The 24,804-nt window shown below is 44.9% G+C and overlaps 1 protein-coding gene across 1 annotated transcript in view; it reads left to right on the top strand.

The window, feature by feature from the left end:
• The window catches only part of POC5 (POC5 centriolar protein), a 35,116-nt gene extending 10,701 nt beyond the window's left edge, over positions 1-24,415 (top strand). Inside the window, exons 4-13 of the mRNA XM_056848605.1 lie at positions 3,412-3,522; positions 4,341-4,534; positions 6,746-6,922; positions 14,337-14,453; positions 15,188-15,367; positions 16,304-16,466; positions 20,025-20,200; positions 20,883-20,993; positions 22,372-22,548; positions 24,197-24,415. Coding sequence (XP_056704583.1) covers positions 3,412-3,522; positions 4,341-4,534; positions 6,746-6,922; positions 14,337-14,453; positions 15,188-15,367; positions 16,304-16,466; positions 20,025-20,200; positions 20,883-20,993; positions 22,372-22,548; positions 24,197-24,343 — 1,553 coding nt within the window. The 3' untranslated portion in view covers positions 24,344-24,415. The remainder of the gene's footprint in view (positions 1-3,411; positions 3,523-4,340; positions 4,535-6,745; positions 6,923-14,336; positions 14,454-15,187; positions 15,368-16,303; positions 16,467-20,024; positions 20,201-20,882; positions 20,994-22,371; positions 22,549-24,196) is intronic.
• Positions 24,416-24,804: the final 389 nt, after the last annotated feature.

The following is a 24,804-nucleotide window of genomic DNA, read 5'->3' as shown; positions in this document are numbered from 1 at the left end:
ACCCTTGCCCTTTGTGGTTACTTAAATCTTCTGGTCCTAAATACACATTTTAATGAAAAGCAATGAGTTCCACAGAACTTACTTCTGAGTAGACACATTTAGGGCTGCATCGAAAAGGCCTCCCAGATTCTGCCTGAAGTAAGATGGGGAACAATCCTCAGAGTTATGTTCTTCTTATCCCTTCCTCCACCTCACCAAGGGCAGGAGGTAAATAACTGAGTTATCCTGCATTTATTGGCGGGGGATCTGTGTTGTTTTTTCTTCAGTTAAATAAATGAAGTTAAATAGTTCAGGTAATAACACGAGCCAGCATGGTGTAGTGGTTAAGAGTGGTGGTTTGGAGTGTTGGACTCTGATCTGGAGAACCAGGTTGGTTTCCCCACTCCTCCACATGAAGCCAGCTGGGTGACCTTGGGCTAGTCACAGCTCTCTCAGCCCCACCTACCTCACAAGGTGTCCGTTGTGGGGAGGGGAAGGTGATTGTAAGCCAGTTTGATTCTGCCTTAAGTGGTAGAGAAGTTCGGTATATAAAAACCAACTCTTCCTCTTCTTTTATATGTATATAAGTTTTACAACAGTGTATGTAAATAAGCTTTATGACTTATTATGACAAGCTGTACGGGGTTCTTTTCTGTTGTAGAACAAACATGGGTCAGTATACCCACATGCAGAGAAATCTTATTCAACAGCCAACATGTAAAATAACAACACTGCTAGGATTCAAATAATGCCAGAACTCTAGAATTTGAAAATAGTTCCAAGAACAATTGCAAGATGATCTGCTGTTGGGTACTCACATCCTAACTAGAGATAAACAGTGTTTAAAAGGTCAACTCTTATTTGCTGCAACATTACATTCCCAGACCATGGGACAAAACACAGTTTAAGAATTTTCTCCTCTTTCCGCAAATCTTGTAAAGATTCATCTACAGAACTGTCACTGTAAAGTACTGGAGATTATCACAGCTTTCCTGTTACCAAACAGACATTAGAGTCTACCAACTGCCTTGAGTGAGTCTAGCTTAGTCTTTGCTGACAAATGTGTATACAGTAGGTGATATAATTTTTGGCTCTTGTTAAATGGCAGTAGGAAAATTAGGGGGATATTCAGTGAGCAACCTTTGCATTACATGACTTTTTTTAAAGAAGTAATTACAAGCATGGATTGTGAAATATCAAACATGTAGCTGTGTTATGTATTACCTGTACGAATTGTTTTTTCCTTTAAATATGTATTTATGTCCCTCATGTCAAGATCCTTCTGTCTTCTGTCTTTTTGTGGACCCTGATGACTGACTTAATCAAAAGCATGAGAGTACCAGTCCTCAGAATGTAAAGACAAAGTTAATGTAATATTCCCTTATCTCAGGATTTTTGAACATAGAGTGTCGCATGTGCTTGTCCCCAAACAGCTGCTCAGACATAGGGTGTGAAAAGCCTTATATAAAGCGTGCAAAATATGTGGACTGGTAGGGAAATAGATGAATTGGAAACTATAAGCTTTGGAAGAGGAAGAGTGCAGCAGGTGGAGACAAATGAGTATATTTCCATCGTACCTGAGAGTCCAAAATAGGAACTAGATTGGAATACTTTAGGAAATCTTGACATTTTATAGTTACTTGAATGGAAGTTTATCGGCATGATTTATTCATGACTACTTAAGTTAGTTTTTTAGAGTTATGAACTACCATAATCTCGTAACATGCGGAATTATTGGTGTTTACATCTAGGGAATCTGATAATTGGGAAAATTATTTTGTGAATTAGCTCTAATAGTTCAAGAAAGCCAGTTACTAATAACAAGACTTCCTTTCAAATAACAGATCTAGTGATATAATTAAAAAGAATTTTCCAGTCTTCTAAGAAAAATTAAATTAGAACTGTTGAATCTAGCATTTGGATGCTTTTAATACTAAAATTTAATTTCCTGGCAAGGATTATTACATTAAACCTAGGAACTTGTCAGACTGCCCAGTCATTTGCAGTAGATCTGGTAGTGGTAACTCATCTACAACTAAATGATGCATCTCCCTAAGAGACTAAGCTTCCAGACTGGACTATTGTAATTAAGTAAGTTCACTTGCAGCTCTTGTCTTTAGAAGTACAGTGCTAATTTCCTGCTGGCTTCAGCAGCTGCTTATGCTTATTCTAAAGATTGGCATGTATTTGATTTTCATGGAAAAATAAGAGAAATCTCCCATTCATCAAGAAACAGTATGGAGAGTATTTTCAGTAGCACATGATCGTGGGAAAAGTGTGTAGCATATTCTAATACCCCAATGCAAAGCCTATGTATAACCTAGTTGATTGATAGAACTGAGTCCTAATAAGTGTGCTTAGGGTGGCAGCCTGCCTGCAGCTCTCAGTAACTTCTTCATCTCACACGCATACTCCTCCCTTATTATGACAGCAAATAATAAGTGTACAAGCAGGGGACCTGCGAGGGGGGGCATCTCATTTAACCTTCCGCCACTTTTTCCTCTTTCCCTTCCCTGCAGCCCATAGCCTGTCCCCTTTTCCTGCTTTCTTCTTTGTTTCTCACCCACCAGTGAACCTACCCTTTGACTTCCCCCCATCTTTGGCTGTATTGAACGATATTTATTTACTTCATATGTACCCTGCTTTTTTCCACAATGGGAACCCAAAGTAGCTTACATCATTCTCCTCTCTTCCATTTCAATCTCACAATAACCCTGTAAGGTAAGTGAGGCTGATATGAGAATGTGTGATTGGCCCAAAGTTACCCAGTGAGCTTCTACAGCAGAGTGGGAATTCGAACCAGTCTCCCATATCCTATTCTGCAACTCTAACCCTATGCCATACTGGCTTTCATGAGGTGACTGCTGTTAAACTGTAGCAAGTAGCTGGGCCTAGGTGAGTCTTACAAGTCATGTGGTAACAAGTCATTCCAGTGGTTGCTGCTAGGCTAGCCCTCATGAGGCTTCCCTCCAGGGCCAAAACAGTCCTGGAAATGGCCTTGCCCCTTCCACCAGCCTTTCACTGACAGAAACCATAGCTTGAAGGGTGGCAATACTATTGTGGTTACCTAGCAATGGGCATTCATTTCTTAAAGCTTCAGGCACTTCTTTCATTTTGGAAGGTTTTAGCTTGGGGCTTTTGTCAGGTTCATAGAAAAAACTATCTGTTCATGGCTCAAGTCTGCAGATTTAAGCACCCACAGAATTAGATATGATGATGATGATATGAGGCCATTCACGTGGAGAGCTTATCTTTATGTAGCATGCTTCATCCTGTTTCTTCCAACTGCCTAGGACAGACTTGGTTCAGGCAAAGGCTATCAGTTGCTGGCCCCAGTATAAGAAATTGTGATAAATGGCAAGAGAAACACAGAACACTGGCCTACCTTACACCAGCCTCTTTAAACCCAGTTATTCCTCATGTTTGAAATAGGAAGAAGTCCAGTAATGGATGAACGCAGGCAAAGAACTGCAGCAGCAGGCCAGAGGAAGCCTGGAAGAAGTTCTGATTTTGCAACATCTACTCGGACAACGAGGATAGAAGGTATAACTCTACTGAGGATGGGAACAGGATGTTAGCTTGGAACTCGATTCCCCAAAACCTGGAAAAGGGGTCAGCTTAATTTACAAGCCAGTCCCAATAGAGATTACTTGTGCATTTTACAAATTAATTCCTGTAGTGTAGCTGAGGCTGAGATATGTATCGAGAGCCGCTCAGTGTCCCACCAGTAACCTTCGGGAGGAGGTGGGAATTTAAAACCTGATCTCTCCAGTTACAGCACTGCCCCTGATTTTAAATCAGATGTCATGCATGTGATAGATGGTGTTTGTATAGTGTGTACATGAAAACTACACTATAAACAAGTATGGGAAGTGATTCTTCTCTTGTTTTTTCATGATCCGTAGCCCCTGTGCAACATCTCCAGGTACTTTCTTTTCTTTTCTTAAAAAAGCAGCTGCAAACAATTGGGAAGAATGTGAAGAAAAGCCTCCCTATAGAAACCTCAGTGTAAAGGAGTTCTCTAGTTGGCCCATATGAGTATATAATATGAGTTTTTGTGCAGATATATGCAAAGAGAAAAGCAATGTTTTTTCTCTCTGGAATAGCTCCAAGCACTATGAAGCATACAGACTTTTCTAACGTGGCACAACTAGCACAAAAGCCTTAAAATTAAAGGCTCTGTCTTAGTATCCTTTTTCCCTCTAGGAATTGCTGATGAGGTTTAAAGGATTAATTTCTTAATGTAACACGGTTTTACATTACATTAACGTATAGGGGGGAAATCTGCCTTCTAAATGTTCAACTTGTGCTTATTTAGGTTTAATAATATGTCTGAGAGCCAAATTGTTCTTTGTTTTCAGTTTCGACATCTGTAAAGGAGCCAGTTCGTCAGGACATGGAAGAATTTTGCGCACTCCGTTCAGAAGAGACTTCTGAAGAATCTTCATCTAGTCAGAGAGAGCTCCAAGAGACGAATGTGACAGAGTTAAGCCTTTCTGATGAAAGAGTGACCCAAATAGAGAGCATACTTGATCTCTGGAGCGGGAGCCTGAAGGTATGTATTGTCTGCTGATTCTAAAAATAACTTTTTGTAGATAACTTTGCAGTTTGTTGTGAAGGTTTGTCAGCATAATGGGACTGGACTATCCCGGGAAAGTGTTTTGTTAGACATAAAAAACCTTTGGGAGCAATCCTGTGCTGGTGTGAGAAAGAAGTTTATTTCATGTTTGCTTCTGTCAGTGGAACTTAGTGGTTCTTACGGTGTAGCATCAAAGAATTATCCTTGATTGAATGATGCCTGTATTTTAAAATAATTATCTTTTGTCTTCACAACTAATAGTCATACCGCTGATGTTGTTTCAAGGAAGAAAGTGAGATTTTGCTTACTCTTTAGTTAAGCATGTACACTGGAACACCTGTGCTAATTTTTAAGCATCTTAAGGAGAAGTGAATTTAGAGTGGAGAAGTCCCCCCATGGGGATGTTTAACCCTTTCCCACTTCTGTTTCTACCTTGGTAAGGTATTGCAATACAGCTTTGGGTGGTGGTTGCTTCAGAAAGTGGTCATGCCCAGATCGTCAACAGCTAATCCCACCCTGGTTGAGAAATACTGCTATTTGACATCTCATTAATCAGAATGACCTCTTCCTTCAAGTAAGAATGTAGTATTCATCTGCTGAGATTGTTCGTTCTACTTAGAGGAGGACATCCTGCCTCACACTGAGTTAGAGGGGGGAATGTTCACTGTCTCTATATCTACTCAAGACATCTGTGGTGGTTATGGTAGGAGGCTGAGTAGGATGACACTGAGGCAACTATACTCTAGGCTCAGACCTTTATTGTGTTTAGGATTATGATGTATTGAAACACCTCAGATTCCCCTGAAGTTGCCTGGAATCTTTCTAAAGCAGCCTCAGACTTGCCTCTCTTTATCTTTGAATGGCCCACAGTCATGAGAATGGGTGATATGAATTTATGATAAATGTTGGTAGCGTGAAAACTGGTGCCCCGCCCCTCCCCAGTTCTCTTATTCAGATGCCGTTGTAACAATACTGGATGTGTTCATGAGGTAAATTCAGTTCCCCCTTTTCTGTGTATTTGACTGGGCGGATAAAACACAAGTGAAGCACAACATGTTTTATTTAACAGAAAACAACAAGGTATTCAGTGGAGTAAGTGTTAAGTGTGGAATGTTTCCGTTTATCAGGATAAAGTGACGCTCCACTGCTACTCAGCAATTACAACCCTTCTCCCACAAGATTAAATGTTTTGTAACTGGGCCCAACTAAAGTACATAAACACTGAGGAGAGTTTCTTGCTTCCTTTCCTCAAAAAGTTTTCCTCAGGTTAGGAGGTTTACTGAACCTGGTTACCAAAATGCACGTTTCCTCCCTTTCACCACACAGTCTCTGGTTCTCAAGAGACTCCCAGAGTAGATTTGATGCTTCTGGCTTTTACCAGGGTTCTTCTTCAAAAAGCTTTCTCCTAAGCCTACACACCCTAACTTTAAAAAACCCAGGTAAAAATCCTTGCTAATCTGATGCTTTTAACGATACCCTCCAAGCCCCTATCCGAGGGAGTTTTTTCTCCCATTTTTTTAAACTGAAGCTTGCTCACTCCCTCTCAGCCGGTAGAGTTCTCTGGGCTCTGGCTGACAATCACTTAGATCTGCCTGACACTATAATCACAAAGGTTGGTTCCGAGCCCTGGAAGAGAGGCAGGACTTTTAGAGATCTTGCCGTGTCTTTTCTGTCAGAGGGAGTTTTCAAGTGTACTGTACATAGTTAGCCTTGTGCAATTAATTTCTTCCATGGGTCAGGTTTGTTCCGCTTTGGACTCAGAATGACAGTTCTAAGAGAGACTCCTGGCTTCTCATGACTGGATTTGCATGAGCAGGGGTCACTAAAGCAGATGTGAATTTGACTGAACTATTGAAATTTGGCTTGGTATTATGGAGTGCCAAAAGGTGGATCCTGAATTTGGTCACAATACACACACACACACACACATCATTGCTGAAATGTGATGCCTTTTGCATTCCTTCCTCCCTCTCCCTCTCCTGTTCTGATTCAGCATTCTGTCTTGTCATGGCTGAATTTTCAATAGACCTCTCTGTCAACGAATGCAGAGTTATTTTTAAAGACAGTAGTGTTGCGCACAAACATCAGTATGTGTTTCAGTGTGCATGATCAGTCATAGATTCTCACCAATTGCAAGTATGGACTGATGCTTGTTTCTTCATTAAAGCTGCTCCTTTAATTCTCCAGACAAATGTCCTGACTGAACTGAGGAAATGGAAGCTTCATTTTATTGAACATCACAGGCTAGAAATGAGCCAGGAGAGAGAGAAACATGCGGCACATGTGAGACATCTGACAAATCAGCTGGAGAACCTGAAGGAGCTGCTACATACGTATGAAATTTCAATAGGGAGAAAGGATGAGGTAATGTATTCTGCTAATTGATTGCAGTAACTGCTACAAAAACCATTAGGGCAGAACTGTATGTTAAATTTAATTATGTGATTACTTGAAGACTTTTTTTCCTGTCCAAATGCAGTCCCTGTGGGGGAGAAAGGCATGGTGGGAGAGGATGCTTAACTCTTTCCTCTTCTACAATTTTCTTGCTGAAAAATGCCACCCCTGGACCAGTTTTACCTCCACTACAGAAAAGTTAAGCGTGCTGTTAATTGTTTTTACTTGCATGGAAGTAAAAGCGGCTCAGGGGAGACTCTTAAAGAGGGAAATGGAATGATTAACCCCCTCTCCTTCTTTCTCCTTTGAAAAAAGCTGCCCTAGTGGCAGCATCTGGAAGAGAAAATAAGGTCTTTTGAAATTATTATTGATCTTAAATGGAATGTGCAGTTCCATCTTTATTTCCTAATGCCAAAAACCAACTGCAGCTAACAGTTGTGTCAGGGCCTGTTCATTCCCCATCCTCACCCAATATATCTATGGCTAGTAACTAATGGTCCTTGCAGCCTGTTGATAACTATCTGTTTTTTTCCTTAAAACTTGCCTGCCAAATGGAACTTAGACCCGAGGTCTGGCATGATGCCTGCTGTGAGAGATCCCCCTCTCTGAGTTTGCTTCTCCAAATCAGTTGCTCAGACGTTGATACAGAAACAATAGATTTATTGAAGCCTTCAGGAGATGAGACAGGCACAGGTAGAAAGTTGCAAGTGAGGGGCTATACGGGTTTACAGAATATATTGACTCCAGGGCACTGGGGCACTGGGGTTCACACTTATTGTTATGGGAAGTTACAAGCTTGGCATAATACAAAACATCAGACGGATCCCAGGAAGTCTGGTGCGGCTATCACACTTCCAAGGCCGCACCGGCCTGAGGGAGTACTGGCAGGAAGAACAGCGGGGGGGAAGATACATGGGCCATCAGGCCTGGCGCCTGAGACCAGAAGGTGTGAACTGCTTTTACGAGTTCACTGATAACACCGCAGGTGATGGAAAGCAGAGACACAAAGACAGAGACCCTCACATTCTGCCCCCCTTAAGGCCCCCCTCCGAGAGGACGAGGCTTATCGGGATAAGCGAGGTGGAATTCTCGGACCAAGCGAGGAGCTGCCATGTGGGGTGCGGCCACCCATTCGTCATGAGCGGAGCCAAGGTTTTTCCAGCGAACAAAGTAAAACAGTTTCCCTTTCTTCCATTTGGAATCTAAAACCTTGGATATTTCCAAATGGGTATCCCCTCCTACTACGGTAGGAATCTCATGAGCGGGAGGGGGGTGGAACTGGGGAGCTGCTACATAAGGTTTGAGGAGGCTTATATGGAAGACTGGATGAACTCCCTTGAGAGTCTTAGGGAGACTCAGTTCCACGGTAACCTCGTTGATTACTCTGGTAATGGGGAAAGGTCCTACATAACGGTCGCTCAGTTTTTTGCAGGGGCGAAGAGAGCGGAGGTTTTTGGTGGACAGATAGACTTGCTCCCCCACCTTGAGTTCCCATCCCGGAGACCGGTGTTTGTCTGCTTGTTCCTTGTACTTGCTTTTTGCCCTTTCCAGATTTTTGAGCAACCATGGCCAGGTGGATTTAACCACCTGAATCCACTCCTGAAGATCAGGGGTAGACTGGAGCTCTGGCGAGACGGGGGCAGAACCGAAAGGGCCAAAATCCGTCCCGTATATAACTTGGAAGGGACTAAAGCCGGTAGAGGAATGAGGCGCATTGTTGTACGCATATTCGGCAAATGGCAGCAGGTCGACCCAGTCGTCCTGGTGGAAATTTACATAGCAACGCAAATAACATTCTACTACCGCATTTACTCGTTCCGTTTGACCATCCGTTTGGGGGTGATAGGCGGAAGAAAGGCCCTGTTCCTCCACTCCCATTAACTTTAGGAAAGCCCGCCAGAATTTGGCAACAAACTGGACCCCCCGGTCGGAGAGGACCTTCCTCGGGATCGAGTGTAGCCTGAGGACGTGCGTGATGAACAGTTTAGCTAAGCCCTGGGCTGAAGGAAGACCTGCACATGGAACGAAATGAACCTGTTTGGAAAAGAGGTCTGTGATAACCCAGAGAACCGTTTTCCCCCGACTTGGAGGTAGGTCGGTGATAAAATCCATGGCGATGACTTCCCAGGGACGGGAGGGGTTCTCAAGCGGTTTGAGAAGCCCCGGGGGTTTTCCCATCCGTTTCTTGGCTGTGGCGCAGGTGGGGCAGCTGCGCACATACAACTCTACATCAGATCTCATACCGGGCCACCAGAATTGCCTTCGAACCAGGTGAAGCGTTTTTATGAAACCGAAATGACCCGCTAGCCTGGCCCCATGTACAAGTCCCAATACTTCTTTGCGAAGGGAAGATGGGACATATAGTTTCCCCCCTTGCACCCACCAAGTGTTGGTTCGTTCCAAGCCAGTGGGGAGGAGATGGTGCTCCTCCTCCCGTAAGGAGGCGTCCCGGAGTCGCTGTTGGAATGCTTCCGGGATACCTTTGAGCGTAGGGGGGGTCTCCGGTTGGCGGGCTTGGGATCGGGTGGTGACGGCCAAGCCAGGGACTTCCCCTCGCTGTTCGGGAGTGAACAGGGAGTCGACGGGGCGATCGAAATCGTTGCGATACTGGGGAAGTCGTGACAAAGCATCAGCTAGGGCATTTTCTTTGCCAGGGACATGTTTGAGGGTGAACCGGAATTTTGCAAAAAATTGGGCCCACCGAATTTGTTTGGCATTGAGTTTTCTAGCTCCCTTGAGAGCCTCAAGATTCTTGTGATCTGTGCACACTTCGAACGGCAGCTCGGCCCCCTCTAAGAAGTGTCTCCATATGGTAAGGGCATGTTTGACCGCTGCTGCCTCCTTCTCCCAAATGGCCCAGTTGATTTCGGACTGGGAAAACTTCTTGGAGAAGTAGGCGCATGGCCTCAACCGTCCCCCCTCATCCCTCTGCAATAGGGCCCCGCCCATGGCTACATCCGAGGCATCCACCTGCACCACGAAGGGCTTGGTGCAATCCGGGTGAGCCAAAACGGGTTCGGATGAAAAAAGTAGCTTTAAACGTTCAAAAGCTTGCTGGCACTGGGGAGACCATTGCAGACGGGCTGAGGGGAGTGCGGCGCTAGCCCCCCTGTCCTTGGTACGCAACAGGGCAGTGAGGGGAAGCGCAACTTGGGCAAAGTTGGGAATGAAATTCCGGTAAAAGTTGGCAAACCCCAAAAACTGTTGAAGTTGGCGGCGGGTAGTGGGGGTTTCCCAGTCCCGCACCGCCTGGACCTTGGCGGGGTCCATTTCCAACCCTTGGTGGGAAATCACATACCCCAGAAATGTAATAGAAGGTTGGTGGAATTCACACTTGGACACCTTAGCATACAGTTTGTGCTCCCGCAGCCGCTGGAGCACTTCTCGCACTAGGCGCACATGTTCTTCCATGGTCTCAGAGTAAATAAGAATGTCATCGAGAAATACCACCACCCCCCGAAACAGTAAATCATGCAAAACTTCATTAATTAATTGCATAAAGACACTCGGAGCCCCCGAAAGTCCGAACGGCATGACCAGGTACTCAAACATCCCAAAACAACTGGAAAAGGCCGTTTTGGGTTCGTCTCCTTCTTTGATGCGAATGCGGTGGTAGGCTTCTACCAAGTCCAGTTTGGTGAAGATTCGGCCCTCCTTTAATTGTGCTAGAAGGTCAGGAATAAGAGGGAGGGGGTAAGCATTAGACTGGGTGACTGCGTTCAGTCTGCGAAAGTCAATACACAGTCTTAAATCTCCCGTCTTTTTCTTTACAAAGAAAGCTGGGGCTGAATAAGGAGCCTTGGAGGGGCGTATGAAACCCCTCGCCAGATTGACATCCAGATAGTCTCGCAATACAGTCTTTTCACTAGGGCTCATGGGGTAAACCTTTCCCTTAGACAGTTTGCCTTCCCCTACAATCTCGATGGCACAGTCCGTTTCTCTGTGGGGAGGCAGTTCGTCGCACTCTCTAACATCGAAAACATCAGTAAACTGCGAGTACTCAGAGGGTAATTGAGGAGAGACTGGGGCGGGGGACCCTACCAGTGCGGCGGCTGGAGTTCTGAGTACCCGTTCCTTGTCATGCAACCCACAGGGGTTTTCGGGGAAGGAAAGCACCCGTTTAACCCAATCAATGGAGGGATTGTGTCCCCTTAACCAGTTCATCCCTAACACCACAGGGGTTACAATAGGGGCGATGGTGAAATACAACCGTTCCCAATGTTCCCCCACGGACATAATCACGGCTGCAGTTCTGTGGGTCACAGGGCCCCGTTTAAAGTCACTCCCGTCCATTTGGGAAAAACGGAGGGGTCCCGGAAGCCGCTTGCGCCGGACACCCAACTTCTTGGCAGTTTCCTCATTTATCATGGTGCGGGCACACCCCGAGTCGACCAACGCGGGGACCTCTAACGGGGGACCCCCTTTGGGTAGGGACAGATGAACACGCACAAATACATTGTCCTCTTGGGCGCTTACCATCGGTGGAGCTCCTTGCACAACGATAGGGACGGTCTGCTGCGGAGCCCCCTCTACAGCAGACCGACGGCGTTTTTTGCCGGCTGTTCCCACTCTTCCTCCTCGCTGGAAGAGGGGGACGGGGTGGTGGCTTCCGGGGAGCCGTCCGAATCAAAGACGGTATTTGTAATCCGGGACCCCGATGGGACCGTAGAGTCGGATGCCCCATCCTGGGGGCGCGCGTGGAGAGCGGAGGGTGCGCCGGAGCGCCGGCTCAGTGGTCCACTTCTGCGGCGAGGCTGGCTGTCGGCGGCCGGTTTCGTCGGCTCGGCCTGGGTTTGGCGGGGGGGGGTCGGACGGCCTGAGCGAGAGGGGCATTGCGATGCAAAGTGACCCTTTCCCCCGCAGATCAGGCAGACGCCGGCCTCGAACCGCTTGCGGCGTTCCGCGGCCGAGAGACCCCCGCCACCCCCTTGCCGGAGTTCCCGGCCACGGTCACCTCGGGGCCTGGGGTCTCGCCCAAGCCGTTGCTTGGACAAGTTCAGGAGTTGTTTGCGATTCTCGATGTCAGCAGCATGGCGAACCCAACCTTCCACATCCGGGGGGTTCCCTTGCATGAAGGCCCAATGTTGGAGGTCTGGGTTGAGACCCTCCCTGAAACATTGTACCAAGGTAGCTTCACTCCAGTCCAGAATTCGGCTAGCCAGTGACTGGAACTCACTTGCATACTGCGCCACCGACTTAGTCCCTTGGCGCAGTTGCATCAGGGAGGCTTTAGCCCGCTCACCCAGAGTCGGGTCCTCAAAACGGTTTCGGAGTGCTACCATGAACTCGTCCAGGGTTCGCAGCACCGGCGAGCGGAGTTCATACTGCAACACCATCCAGGCAGCCGCCTCCCCTTGCAGTAAGGAAGCCACGTACTGCACCCGGGACTCCTCAGAAACGAAGGTTCGGCCTTGTTCCCGCATAAAAATGTCTACTTGGACCATAAAAAAGGTCAACTGGTCTCCCGACCCGTCATACGTGACTTTCAGGTCCCGACGGGCCGGGGGGGCAGGGGTTGCGGGCGGAACTACCGGCGCCCCGTCTGGGGGAGCACCGGCTGGAGGTTGCAACTTCAGCGCATCTAGGGTCGTGGCCATCTCACCCATTACGCGTTGCATGATCTCCATCTGCTCCTGCATAGCCCGGCGGTCTTCCTGCCACTGCTTTCGTTCTTCCTCCATGAGGGCCTCTTTGCGGGCCGGGTCCCCTTCGAGTCCCGTGCTGGGGAAGGCCAACCGGCGATCCTTCGCCGCAGTCCGCGAGAGCGACCAGCCCTTGGGAGAGTCCAGCCAATAAGTAAGCCCCCGGGGACGTCCGTCCCGATCTTGGTCGGGGGCGCGATCCTTCGGTTTCTTTGGCTTGGCTCCCTCCTCCTTCGGGTCCGGCTTCTCCGGCTCGTCCGGTTCCTTGGGGGCATCGGGGTTAGGGGTGGTGTCCTCGTCGGCTGACATTCTGTCCAAAGCGGTACAGCTGCAGTCCGAGAGGCAAGGACTTGCAACTTAATGTGAGAGATCCCCCTCTCTGAGTTTGCTTCTCCAAATCAGTTGCTCAGACGTTGATACAGAAACAATAGATTTATTGAAGCCTTCAGGAGATGAGACAGGCACAGGTAGAAAGTTGCAAGTGAGGGGCTATACGGGTTTACAGAATATATTGACTCCAGGGCACTGGGGCACTGGGGTTCACACTTATTGTTATGGGAAGTTACAAGCTTGGCATAATACAAAACATCAGACGGATCCCAGGAAGTCTGGTGCGGCTATCACACTTCCAAGGCCGCACCGGCCTGAGGGAGTACTGGCAGGAAGAACAGCGGGGGGGAAGATACATGGGCCATCAGGCCTGGCGCCTGAGACCAGAAGGTGTGAACTGCTTTTACGAGTTCACTGATAACACCGCAGGTGATGGAAAGCAGAGACACAAAGACAGAGACCCTCACACCTGCTCTGAAAGGGAGCTGCAGGGAGTAAATACAAAGATTGCCCATGTTTTTGATGTCGTTTCCTCCATTAGCTGGCTGTAAAATCATCAGAGAACGCCCAGAATCTATCTTGCAGGAAGTGTTACATATTGTTTCCTGGAGCTTCCTCTTTTTTCCCATCCCAGAACAAACATTGTACCCATCAGATTTTTTGAGCCAAGTCAGCTCAGAGAAAAAAAGGAAATGGAATGAATAAGTTGCCTTTCAACATGAGCACTCAAGCTTGCTGACTGTTATATTAGGCAGTCATGAATTTCTTAAGCGGAAACAGAAACAATTGCAAGTAGCTCTTGCACGAAGTCAGCTTGACCGTATCTTGTCGTTTTGTTTCCTCTTTCACAAAACAGTAAGATACATTTCACAAAACCCCTTCCATAATGATGACATTGTTTGAATCAAATCGTATCACACATCCAAATTGGACTGCATCATGCAGTATTTTGATGTACACAGCAACATAGATCAGAAAAACAAACGGATGTTCTCACAGTAGCTTTTGTGAATGCTGCACTGTTGCGTGGCAGGATCCAGTCCGTATAAACTGCTGAGCTCTGATTTGTGCCTTTCTGTGTTTTCTATATATAGATGGAAAAATTCCTCAGAGTGGGAAAACAGGGAAAATAGTGTTTTTCTGAATGTTTTTGGGGGGTTTCCTCAGGCTTTCACACTTGTATTTGTTCATGATTGGCTATCGTGGTTTGATGCAAATATCACAGTCGAAGAACAATCATTCTCCTGATTACTTTTATGTTCTTCTGGGTTTCCTTCCATGTATTTGATAACATCTTATCACTTTCAGTTTCCAAATACTAGTGAATTTCAATGATGCCTTTTAAAATTATAGTGGTCAAATGTAATTCACGCATTTTTCAAATACAATGATATTTCTATTTACTTCCTTAGGTCATTGCCAGTTTGACACATGCAATTGAGAAACAAAAGGACAGGATAGAATTAATGAAGAAATTCAATAAGTGGCGCCTTCAGCATTTCATGAGTAAACAAGAGGCCAGACACGAGGTATATGTGGGTGTTTTAATTAATCTTTGAATGGAAAGAACTACTGCATTTTAAAAACAAAATCTGATCTCTGATTTTAAAAACAAAAAACCCACAACTTTAACTGACCAAGTCAGCAGTCCCAAGATGTTCATAGGGAAACCTGGTTCCTCTTTTCCTGAATTAAATCGCAAATTCAGTGTCTCACAATTGGGGTCAGTACACATCATGATGAAGCCGTCCCATGAGGTCTTACTTGGAAATGTTGAAAACATATTGCTGGATTTAGCAGAAGAGTTCTGCAGACAGAAAGGAGATTTTTGCCACCCTCCCCGCATACACTGCAAACCTCCAACCCTCCATCAGCAGAAATCTCTGGTGTATCCGAGCCGTATAATCCCTTGGACTATTGCCCCCAAGTATATTCTCCTTGCAGCGGCAATGGGGCATGCTTGTTTGAAATTTAAGGTGACCGATATGTATGAGATCATTTTTGGTCACTTCAACATGGGCAACATGCTCAGTTTCATTTAATCTTCCCTGTAGTAATCATGCTGCATTTCTCTAGATTTAGTATTCTCCCATACTCTTTGTCCTGCTGTTTCAACATGTTGATAGTAGGTATAATCCTAGCGTAGTGCAATATAAACAAGTCACGTATTTATATCTTGTTAGTACAAGATATTGTTTAATAACTTAAATAGCTGTATCCATGGTGCAAGAAACTCACTCCTCACAATGACGATGTATTTCAGGGATATGCAGATCGACTGGCTAATCGGCTTTATGAAATAGGTTTGTTGAAGAAAGCCTGGGGAATTTGGCGCTCTGCTAGCCACACAAAGTGGAAAGAGACCGTGGAAATGGCCTGTCAATCGAGTGCTGAATCTGTACGTGTTGAGCTATCCAATGACTATGAAGCTAAAATTCAAATGGTAAGGAGGTTTCCAAAGGAATAAAGTTTTGATAAACATTTCAGAACAGGCATTTCCTTCCCCTAGAGCAGTGGTCGGCAAACTCATTAGTCAACAGAGCCAAATATCAACAGTACAACGATTTGAGATTTCTTTTGAGAGCCAATAGATAAAGATGCTCCACCACCACCTTAAAAAAAGGCCTTCAAACTGAGAGAATGGGGCTTGCTGATCGCATGGACATTTCGGCAAACAGCTCCAGGCCTGAATGCCCCGTCTGCACGAGGGGGGGGGACGGAGGCAACGGCTGGGGCCTCCGGCCATTATGCTGCCCCATGAGCCCCTCCCTCTGCCGCGGACCGGGTGCAGCAGGGCGCATGAGTTGGCGGCGCCTGGGGAAGCGCCCTGAGTCCCCGAGGGCGCTTCCTGTTGGGCAAACGCACCCAGTGGTTTCACGGGAGGGAGGGGGCAGGGGGGCGCAGCCGGGACAGCGCGTGCGCACGCGCAAGGGAAGCCCCGCCTCCGCCACTCAGCGCTGCAGACCTGGTGCGGCGAGAGGTGCCCAGCTGGACAGAGGTGGCGTGAAGCTGCCCTGCGCCGGGGCAGGAGTGGAGTGGCTCGGGAGCCCGCACTCAAGGGGCCAAAGAGCCGCATGCGGCTGGCGAGCCGTGGTTTGCTGACCACTGCCCTAGAGTAAGAAATAGTGTCCTATCCCTGCTGTATTAGTATTGTGTTATCTTGAGGCTTGCTGTTGATGAAGAGGGATGATCAATTCCAATACCAGCCTAGATTTCAAATCGTTTGCTGGTACTCTTTAAATTAGTTAAAGCTGCTGCAACCAGAAAATATACTAAATTGTATTACTTTTCAAAAGAGGACAGTGAATCTAAGGAATCTTGTTATGTGCTAGGTTACTCAACCCTCATTAATGTGAAAGTGTTCTTATTTCCTTGGTAGTTAACTGCTGCATTGGAGGAGGCAAGAAATAACCTCCTAGAAATCCAGAACAAAAGGCAGGATTATGAAGATGCCATGAAGAAGGCCTTCATGCGTGGCGTCTGCGCGCTGAATCTAGAAGCAATGACCATATTTCAGGGCAAGGAGATCAAATTGGACCACGGTTAGTATTGCACAGAATAGTGGTTAAAACCAGCCAACAGCATGTGTTGCGCTTTTAAAAAACTATTTTGGACATAAAAGGCATTTGTTCAGATTAGCGGGGTGGGGTGGGGGGGGGAGCCAACATAAATCCATCATTGTCCTATTTCAGTGATTTAATTGGAGGAGGGCTTCAATTAGGATAGTGAAACTGATGCTTGCAAGACCTCCATTTGAATCTTAGAGTGGGCCATGGATACTTTAAACACTCCACCGCAGAACTGATTCTTCAATAAAATAATTTGCATGATACCCGTCCATATTTCTTTTCCATCGATGCCATCAATTCATTCTTGCATCTTTTGAGATGTCTGTTGTTCACAAACGCCATTCTTTGTCAGTTCTGTTGTTCACAAACGCCATTCTTTGTCAGTTCCCCAATCTTCAAAAATAATTCCTCCACAGGTCATTCTCACTCTTGAGAGAGAGGCAGTTAACACATAGCATGAAGAATGGTACAGGGTATGTTGCTAAACAGCTATCAGAACCTATTAAAGTAAGAATTGGGCCCTTTCTGCTGCTACCAGTAACCAGTAAGTAACATGAAAATGGGCAATAGTGAGAGCGTGATTCACACTTAGAAGGGAACAAGGACTCCTCCGGGGCCCTTTGAACACCTAACGACATAATGGAATTTATTAAGGAGTGTCTATTCACAATCCAGTTTTCATAAATTAATAACCCAAAATACAAGAAAGCCAGTTGATAGGAATGTGGAATATTTGCCAGCTGAATCTGTTCCATGTTGTGGAATCAGGGGCACTGTGTTTTTTGGGCTGTGGCTCAGTCGTAGAGCATCTGCTTGGCATGCAGAAGGTACCAGATTCAATCCCTGGCATCTCCAGTTAAAGGGACTAGGTGAGTAGGTGATACGAAAGTCCTCTGCCTGAGACCCTGGAGAGCCACTGCCCGTCTGAGCAGACAATACTGACTTTGATGGACCAAGGGTCTGATTCAGTATAAGGCAGCTTCATGTGTTCATTTCCCAGAGCCAGAGGGGTTGACGTGTGTGATTCTGACCACCAGCATGGTATTCTACTATTTTGTGCATGTGCTTTAAACCAGTATGTACAATACCTGATATTCTCAGAAGAAAAAGGAGATCTGATAAGGTGTTTCCAGTGGCTGGGGTGGTGATGCTTCAGTATGCCATGTGGCTCTTATAGTCAATTATGTTACACAAAACAGACAAATAACTAATAACATATCATTTATGCAAACAAGTATTCAGGCTTTCCTTGTGCAGTGTTTGGTTTCTTGTAGCATGTGTTTTAGCATTTTGGTTTTAACTGCAGGTCATCTGCTCTTGCTTTTGGATTTATCAAATTTATTTAATTAATTTATACCCTGCCTTTCTCCCCAGTGGGGAACCAAAGCAGCTGACACCATTCTCCTCTCCTCCATTTTATCCTCACAACAACCCTGTGGGGTAGGCTAGGCTGAGGGATTGTGACTGGCCCAAGTCACCCAGCAAGCTTCCATGGCACAAGTGGAGATATGAACCTGGGTTTCCTAGATCCTAGTCTGACACTCTTAACCACTACACTGCGCTGGCTCTCTGTATAAAATAGACTCAGGTTAGTCTGGGGCAGGAGTGTTCTTGTCAATTTACACCTCTCTTTTCTGCCACTTGCTGTTCAATTTTCTTATAAAAACAGAACAGCAAGGAATGGCTAAAGAATCAAAGACCAAGGCAGTGTTTTATAAATTTTAGACAGGTTTAGCTAGCGGCCACATGGTGGTACTGTAACCACACAGAATGGCTTATGATAAGCCCTCCAGGAGTAAGCAGAAACCAAGCATCTGCTTGGTAAGGGTGTGTCTTGCACAGTTCCATTTTATTTTGGTTTGGCTCTTCTCTCTCAAGTTTGCTTCCTCAATTATTCAGCCATGTGGAGACTTTCCTCTTTGAACTACACATAAGACAAGATTCGGGGGGTGGGGGGACGACTGAGGAACAAATACAAGCCAGTTCAAGCCAGGATGCCTACTAGCAAGTGTTGGGGAGACTGCCGAGATTGATACTTGAAGAGCATTGCATGGGGGGGGGGGAGGCTGCTCAGGGACGCCATGAGGGATGAAGTCAGTATTTGAGCAAATATATTGCATGAAGAACAGCTGTCGCACGCAAGTTCCCCTAGACTGGAGTGACGCATCCTTGCTAACATCACAGCTCAGTTTCCAATGTTGAGGTTAGTGTTGGCAACAACTGGAGGTCTTTTTATTCCAACTGACTCTGGTGTAGATTAAGAGAGGGTCTTGTTAGGGGAAAGGGTGGCTGTGGTATGAATATTCTGTGGATTACAGCCTTGTATTCTTCAGCTGTACAATAGGCTACTTCTCCTAGTGTTTCTTTGCAAACTGTTACGCTGGAAACTCCCACCAAGAACTGCTGCGTAGTGTTGCCTGCTCTCTTCTCAGAACTGATTGTCTGAAGGTTTTGGGCATCCCTTAGTTCATACCCCCCCACACACACACACTGCAAGTAATCAAATGCATATATGTATGTGCGCCCCCTGTTCCCCAACCTCTTACTTTCTTGGCCTCCCTTTCTGTCAGTCTGTCTCACTCGCTTTGAAGTTTACATTGTAAGCTCGTCAGGCCAGAGACCTTTTTTCCCTTAGATGCTCTGGGAGGTGTCATGTATAAATGAAGAGATATACAGATTATGATGGTGATACATAGATGGTGCTCTTTAGCTGTCTTAAGAGCTGCCATATAGAAGGCTTGTTTTCTACTACACAAGAGCTTAAGGCCAGAAAGATGGGCTTATCTTACAAGACGGTAGATTTTGGTTGAGTGTGAGGAAAATCTTTCTTATGGTAACAGTGGCTTGATAGTGGAACAAATTACCTAAGGGGTGGTGGGCTCTCCCTCAGTGGCAGTTTCTAAGCAGAGGCTGGACAGCCACCTGTTGCTGTTTTATTTTAGATTTGGGCTTCCTGTATTTGGACCCCTTTGAACTCCAGAACTCCGCAATGAATCTTCTTTCTAGTATATTTTTCACTATGCCACTTCACTGCCAGAGTGGCGTGGATGGGAAATTAGTGTATCACTGATGCTGTTTTTATTATTGAAATAATTTTTAGACTGCTTTTCCAGAGCACCTGAAGAGGCTTAACATTTAAAAACAAAAATACAATCCTGTAACAATGAATTAAAATAGCCCATAAAGTAATTGCTAAGCACTAGGTACTATTTGCTCTGTTTTTAAATAGATACTGTGTAATGTAGTAGTAAAAGAAACAACCTCTTTTATAGGTTGCCCTTTTTCCACCATGCGGCTCAGGTTCCTGAGAAGTCTCCCAACTAAGTGCTAAAAAAGACCCAGATGTGCTTAGATTCAGCAAGGTGGCTGTATCATATGCCTTCTTACTTCACCCAAGGCCCCATAGAGCAGCAAGACTTTTTAGTTATCTCTGTGACTTAAACGAAAAATTTAAATTGCTGAAGTGGGGCTTGCTAGCATTCAATGGAGCTCCTAAACAGCAGTCTTTTCTTTTTTGTAATTTGTTTATAGTGTTTGATCTGTCAGATAAGAGAGCAGAACCTGGTTCTGGTGGTGCTCCAGCAGTGAAACCCTCTCAGTCACAATTTGATCGTCCTTTACCTCCTCCACAGTCCTCCTTGCCACCACCACCTCCTCCACCACCACCACCAACAGCTTGTCCCACCTCTGTTCCTGCTGAGGATCTGGTGAGTAAGGAGACATTGAAAACCACTGTTCTTGAGAGCAAGTTCCCAATCCCAACAATCCTATGTGTTCATACACAATAACAATGGTGAAGTGTAGTGGTTAAGAGCTGGTGGTTTGGAGCGGTGGACTCTGAGCGGTTTGATTCCCCGCTCCTCCACATGAGCGGCGGAGGCTAATCTGGTGAACTGGATTTGTTTCCCCACTCCTACACACGAAGCCAGCTGGGTGACCTTGGGCTCGTCACATTCTCAGCCCCACCTACCTCATAGGGTGTCCGTTGTGGGGAGGGGAAGGGAAGGTGATTCTAAGCTGGTTTGATTCTCCCATAAGTAGTAGAGAAAGCCAGCATATAAAAAAAACCTCTTCTTCTTTTTAAAACTTTTTAAAAAATCTCTGGTGTGAAATTACAAATAATTTTATGAGTTTAACAGTAGAGACTGACAGGTCAGATGTCTTAAAAAGAATAGTGTGGCAGGTTAATGACTGTTGCCATACCAACTAAAGTGGTTAGTGGACCGTTCAACTCTTGTGCCACCACATGCAGCAAGCCAACATACGTTGGCATTGGAGGGGTATTTCATTTATAAAGCAGGCTTACATGTTGGTGATAATGGTTAGGGCTTGGAAACATAGTGTGCCTGTTGGATCTAATAGGGTGGTTTTTTTCCTGTTGCTTTACAGTTTTCTTCCCATCAAAGCCATGCAGTTACCTCTCACACCAGATTAGACTCAGCCAGTGCATTAATAGGCCTCGGTGCGGCAGGAGCAGGCACTGCAACGGTCTCACAGCTGGTAACAACAAACTAGATTGTTTATTATTATTATTTATTGCATTTCTATCCTGCTCTCCCCAACCGGAAGGTCGAGCTCAGAGCAGCTTACACAGTCTAAAAACACAATAAAACAATAACCCATTAAAATAGTTTAAAATACAATTTAAAATAGCCCAATAATGTCTTGAAGTGTCTTGAAATGAAGTCCATGGGAACTACCCACTGGGAATGTTTCCTATACGAAACCCCTTTGGGACAAATGGGAGCTGTGTAAAAACACATCCCATGATTTTCCAGTGGAAAAAGTTCCAGGCACCTTGTATACCATGTTTTGTTTCCCCCCTCCCCCCATTTATGAGTATTTGGGAATATGTACACATCAGTATAAGAAGTGTTTTTAGAAAGTTGACTGGGTACTGGTTAACCTTGCAGGCCATAAGTGAGGGAAAGGCCAGTGTTATTTCAGTGTAGCAGAAACATCTGTTCATTACATCTTCCTTTTCTCTTATGTTCCACTGTGCTTAGCTGAAAGGGTCACATGATCATTTCTTGTAAAGCACATTAAAATACCACTCAATCAAAACCAGACATGTTGGTATTACATCCTTATGTATGTTATGAGAAATTATCCTTTTAGGGATGTACCTGAATGTGTGATTGGGAGGCAGGAAGAACCATGTTGCAGAACCCTCCCCCCCTCCCCAAACAGGTATCGGAGTGGATAAGGGCATCTGTGAAGCAATACAAAGTTTCTCCTTGAATTAATGTCAACAAAATTATACACTTTTCCCATTCTCAGACGTGCATAAAATAAGCCTCTATATTTATTATATTGAAATAAGTGCCTTGTTTAATTTCATAAATTTGTATATTACCCTTTAACAATGATTTCAGAGCAGTTCATAGCCCAAGTGTAAAAACAGTAATTGTGAAACAATCTACTAAAAATGCTGATAAATCCAAAAACCTCAAAAAAAAATCCAGTTGGAGCAGTAAAACCATAATGACAAATGGCGGCAATAAAGTCCGTTCAATTGTTTTACAGTTCTTTTACCCTAATTCAACGAAATGCCTGTCAGAAAGGAAGGATCTTTACCTGCCCCTGAAATTACATCAGAGAGGGGGCTGGGCAGGAGAGGGCAATCGGTAACATTTCAGTGTGTTTCCCTGTCTAAATTCCAGGTACATCAACTGATAGGATTATGTGGGTAGCTATAGCTGTTGGCAGCCTTTGACCGAGTGGCTTGTAGAGTTTTTCCTTATGGCCACAAGATCTGTAATCCCTGGTAGTCACACTATGGGGCCCAATTAATGAAGGAGCTTGAGAATATGCTTTGCAGCTTGCGTTTATATATATAAAATTAAATACTAATTGGGTTGCTATTTGTTTGTCATAGCCCTTGACGAGAGTTGTGACGTCAGCACAACAGAAGGCTGGAAGGACTATCACTGCTAGGATCACTGGGAGGTCTGATTTTGGACCAAAGAATCGATATAGTAATAACTTAGCTGTATTTGGAGTTTCGCCTCCCATGAACTCTGTTGTTGTGGAAAAACATCATCCAGTAACTCAAGTAAGTCATGCAGTATTTATATAAAGTTGGACCTTTTCCTTTCTCTACGTAACAGCTTCTTTAATTTCTCTCTTAAGCCAGGCCTCATACTAAATGGGGGATTTCCTAATCATTCAGTTATTTTTGAGCTATGTAGTAGCCTTTTGGCTGAGATTCTTGGGGTTTGATAGTGGATTCTGACCAAACCAAGTACATGAGGAGGCTAAATCTCAGCGAAGAGCAATCTTACCTAGGGTCATAGAGGGTGGGTAGATTTGAACAGACAAAGCAGTACAACCAAACTGCTCTCCTCAGCCAGGGCATAGCCACAGAGATATGGTGGAGAGAGGTCAGGGTGCCTTGAACGGGGCAAGAGGGGCAAATCATACCCTTCTAAAACTGTGCCTGGGGGGCCAATCAGATGAGAGGTAGAGGCCTGAAACTCCCTTGTCCACTTTAATTTGAGCACTGTTTTTAAACACTTAAAAGAGTGTTCTCACAAATAGCAAATGAGGAGGCAAGCTTCTTCCTTGTTCCTGTTCCTTTACATTGCTAGGTATGGACTGCTATGATTGATCCGATAACTAGAAAACCAGCATGTCATAGAGGATAGGCTAGAAACATGGTAGTTTTCTGTATATAGGGACAGTTTTTATATGGGGAAGCATTCAGTCGTGTGCAGCCTAGACACAGCTTTATTGCCTCATCTGTGGGTTTGTGAGAACTAGGTGGTAGATTTAAGCCTATCTCTATTGCCCATTGCAAGGCAATCAGTTTTTAAGTGTGGTGTCTCTAATGCACACGAAGAGAGGGAAATCTGAAAAACCAAGAGGTAAAGAAGACAGTAGGGGAAAAAAGACTTTTGGAAGTTAGTATTCCTTAGAGATATTCAAAGTAAGGCCATGTAAGGTTAGGGAAGTGGATTTTTGAGGCGTCTTGACTAATAGGGCATTAGAAATTATTCTAGATTACTCAAAAGGTGATCTCAGAATATACTTTCTGGAGTTTTGTGTACTTGTCCCCACTCCTTCCCTTTAAGTATATCTGTAGATCGATGTCACTCAGATTCAAGTTTCTTCTGTCTCTTTCCTCTACCTGCTAATACAACAGAGGTCACCTAAAGCTTTTTTGCGATGTTACTTGTCAGTCATAGTATACATTCTTGGGTTTGAGTGAATAAGTATGAGCAGGATCAGAGGCAGTAAGATCAGGATTGACAGGAAGATTATGTATCTTTTCTAATGACGAGCTGTCAGTCAAGTTGTTTGGCTGACACAATAGAAAATTATTAACAAGGGCGAGTTTGGGTGCAGTAAGATTTCATACTTACTGGGTGTAGCTGGGGGAGAAAGTGTGCATATATGAGAGTGATCCTTCTGAGCCCAAAAAGCAAAAAGGCTTAGGGCGGTGGTATGGAGAGAACTGCCTTGTCAGAGAACTTCAGAGTGAGAGACTCCATTTGACGATTTATTTTTATAACTAAACCAAACCCACAAAAGCCTTTACATAGCATTATCCTGCAGTAACCCACCCTCATTCCCGGTCTGACCCAGCTCTTTGCCTTGGAAGCTCTGCATCAATCTTGTGTATTTTGATATTAACATTCTGAAATAGTTCTGTGGGGTTAAGACAGAAAACACATGGCTGCCTCTTGCTTTGTATGTTTCAGCAAACTATATCTCAAGCAACAGCGGCTAAGTATCCTCGAACTTTGCACCATTTCCCCAGCAGCGCCAGCACAAGGCCTCCAGGACACAGTGGGAAAACTCCTTCCCAGCCCCACAGCATCATCCAGTCAATAAAGGTTGTTGACTAGATTGACAGGTTGAAATGCTTATCTTTTACCTTAAGCAGGTGAAGAGGATTTTCCAAGTTGCAGTTTAAAGTACTCCCTGACGTTTCCAGGTGTTAACATAGCAATGTCCTAAGGATGCATCATGTTTTCCCCCCTTCAGAAATGTGATATGTATAAAAATGTTTGAGACATAAAAATAAGCCCCTTGAGTTTGTGCTGTAGTTTGGTGTAACTGCAAATAAGGTCTACTTGAAATTCTTAGTTTCTTAACCTATTTTAGTAAATGTGTGTGCTTATTTAAGAAATCGACTAAATGTTTTTAATAAAAAGGATGAATTTTTTGAATTGTCCTAAGGCTCATGAGTATTTATAGTGCTAGACCCATAGTGGCTATTATGCATAACTTTTACTTCTGAAATGGGTCCTAAACAACTGATACAGTGATCAGAGATGAAATCAGAAATACATTTTGCAGAAGGGAA

Source organism: Euleptes europaea, chromosome 4, assembly GCF_029931775.1.
Source record: "Euleptes europaea isolate rEulEur1 chromosome 4, rEulEur1.hap1, whole genome shotgun sequence".
Lineage (NCBI taxonomy): Eukaryota > Metazoa > Chordata > Lepidosauria > Squamata > Sphaerodactylidae > Euleptes > Euleptes europaea.
Note: the sequence above shows the minus strand (reverse complement) of the source record. Positions and strands in the feature narration are given on the sequence as shown.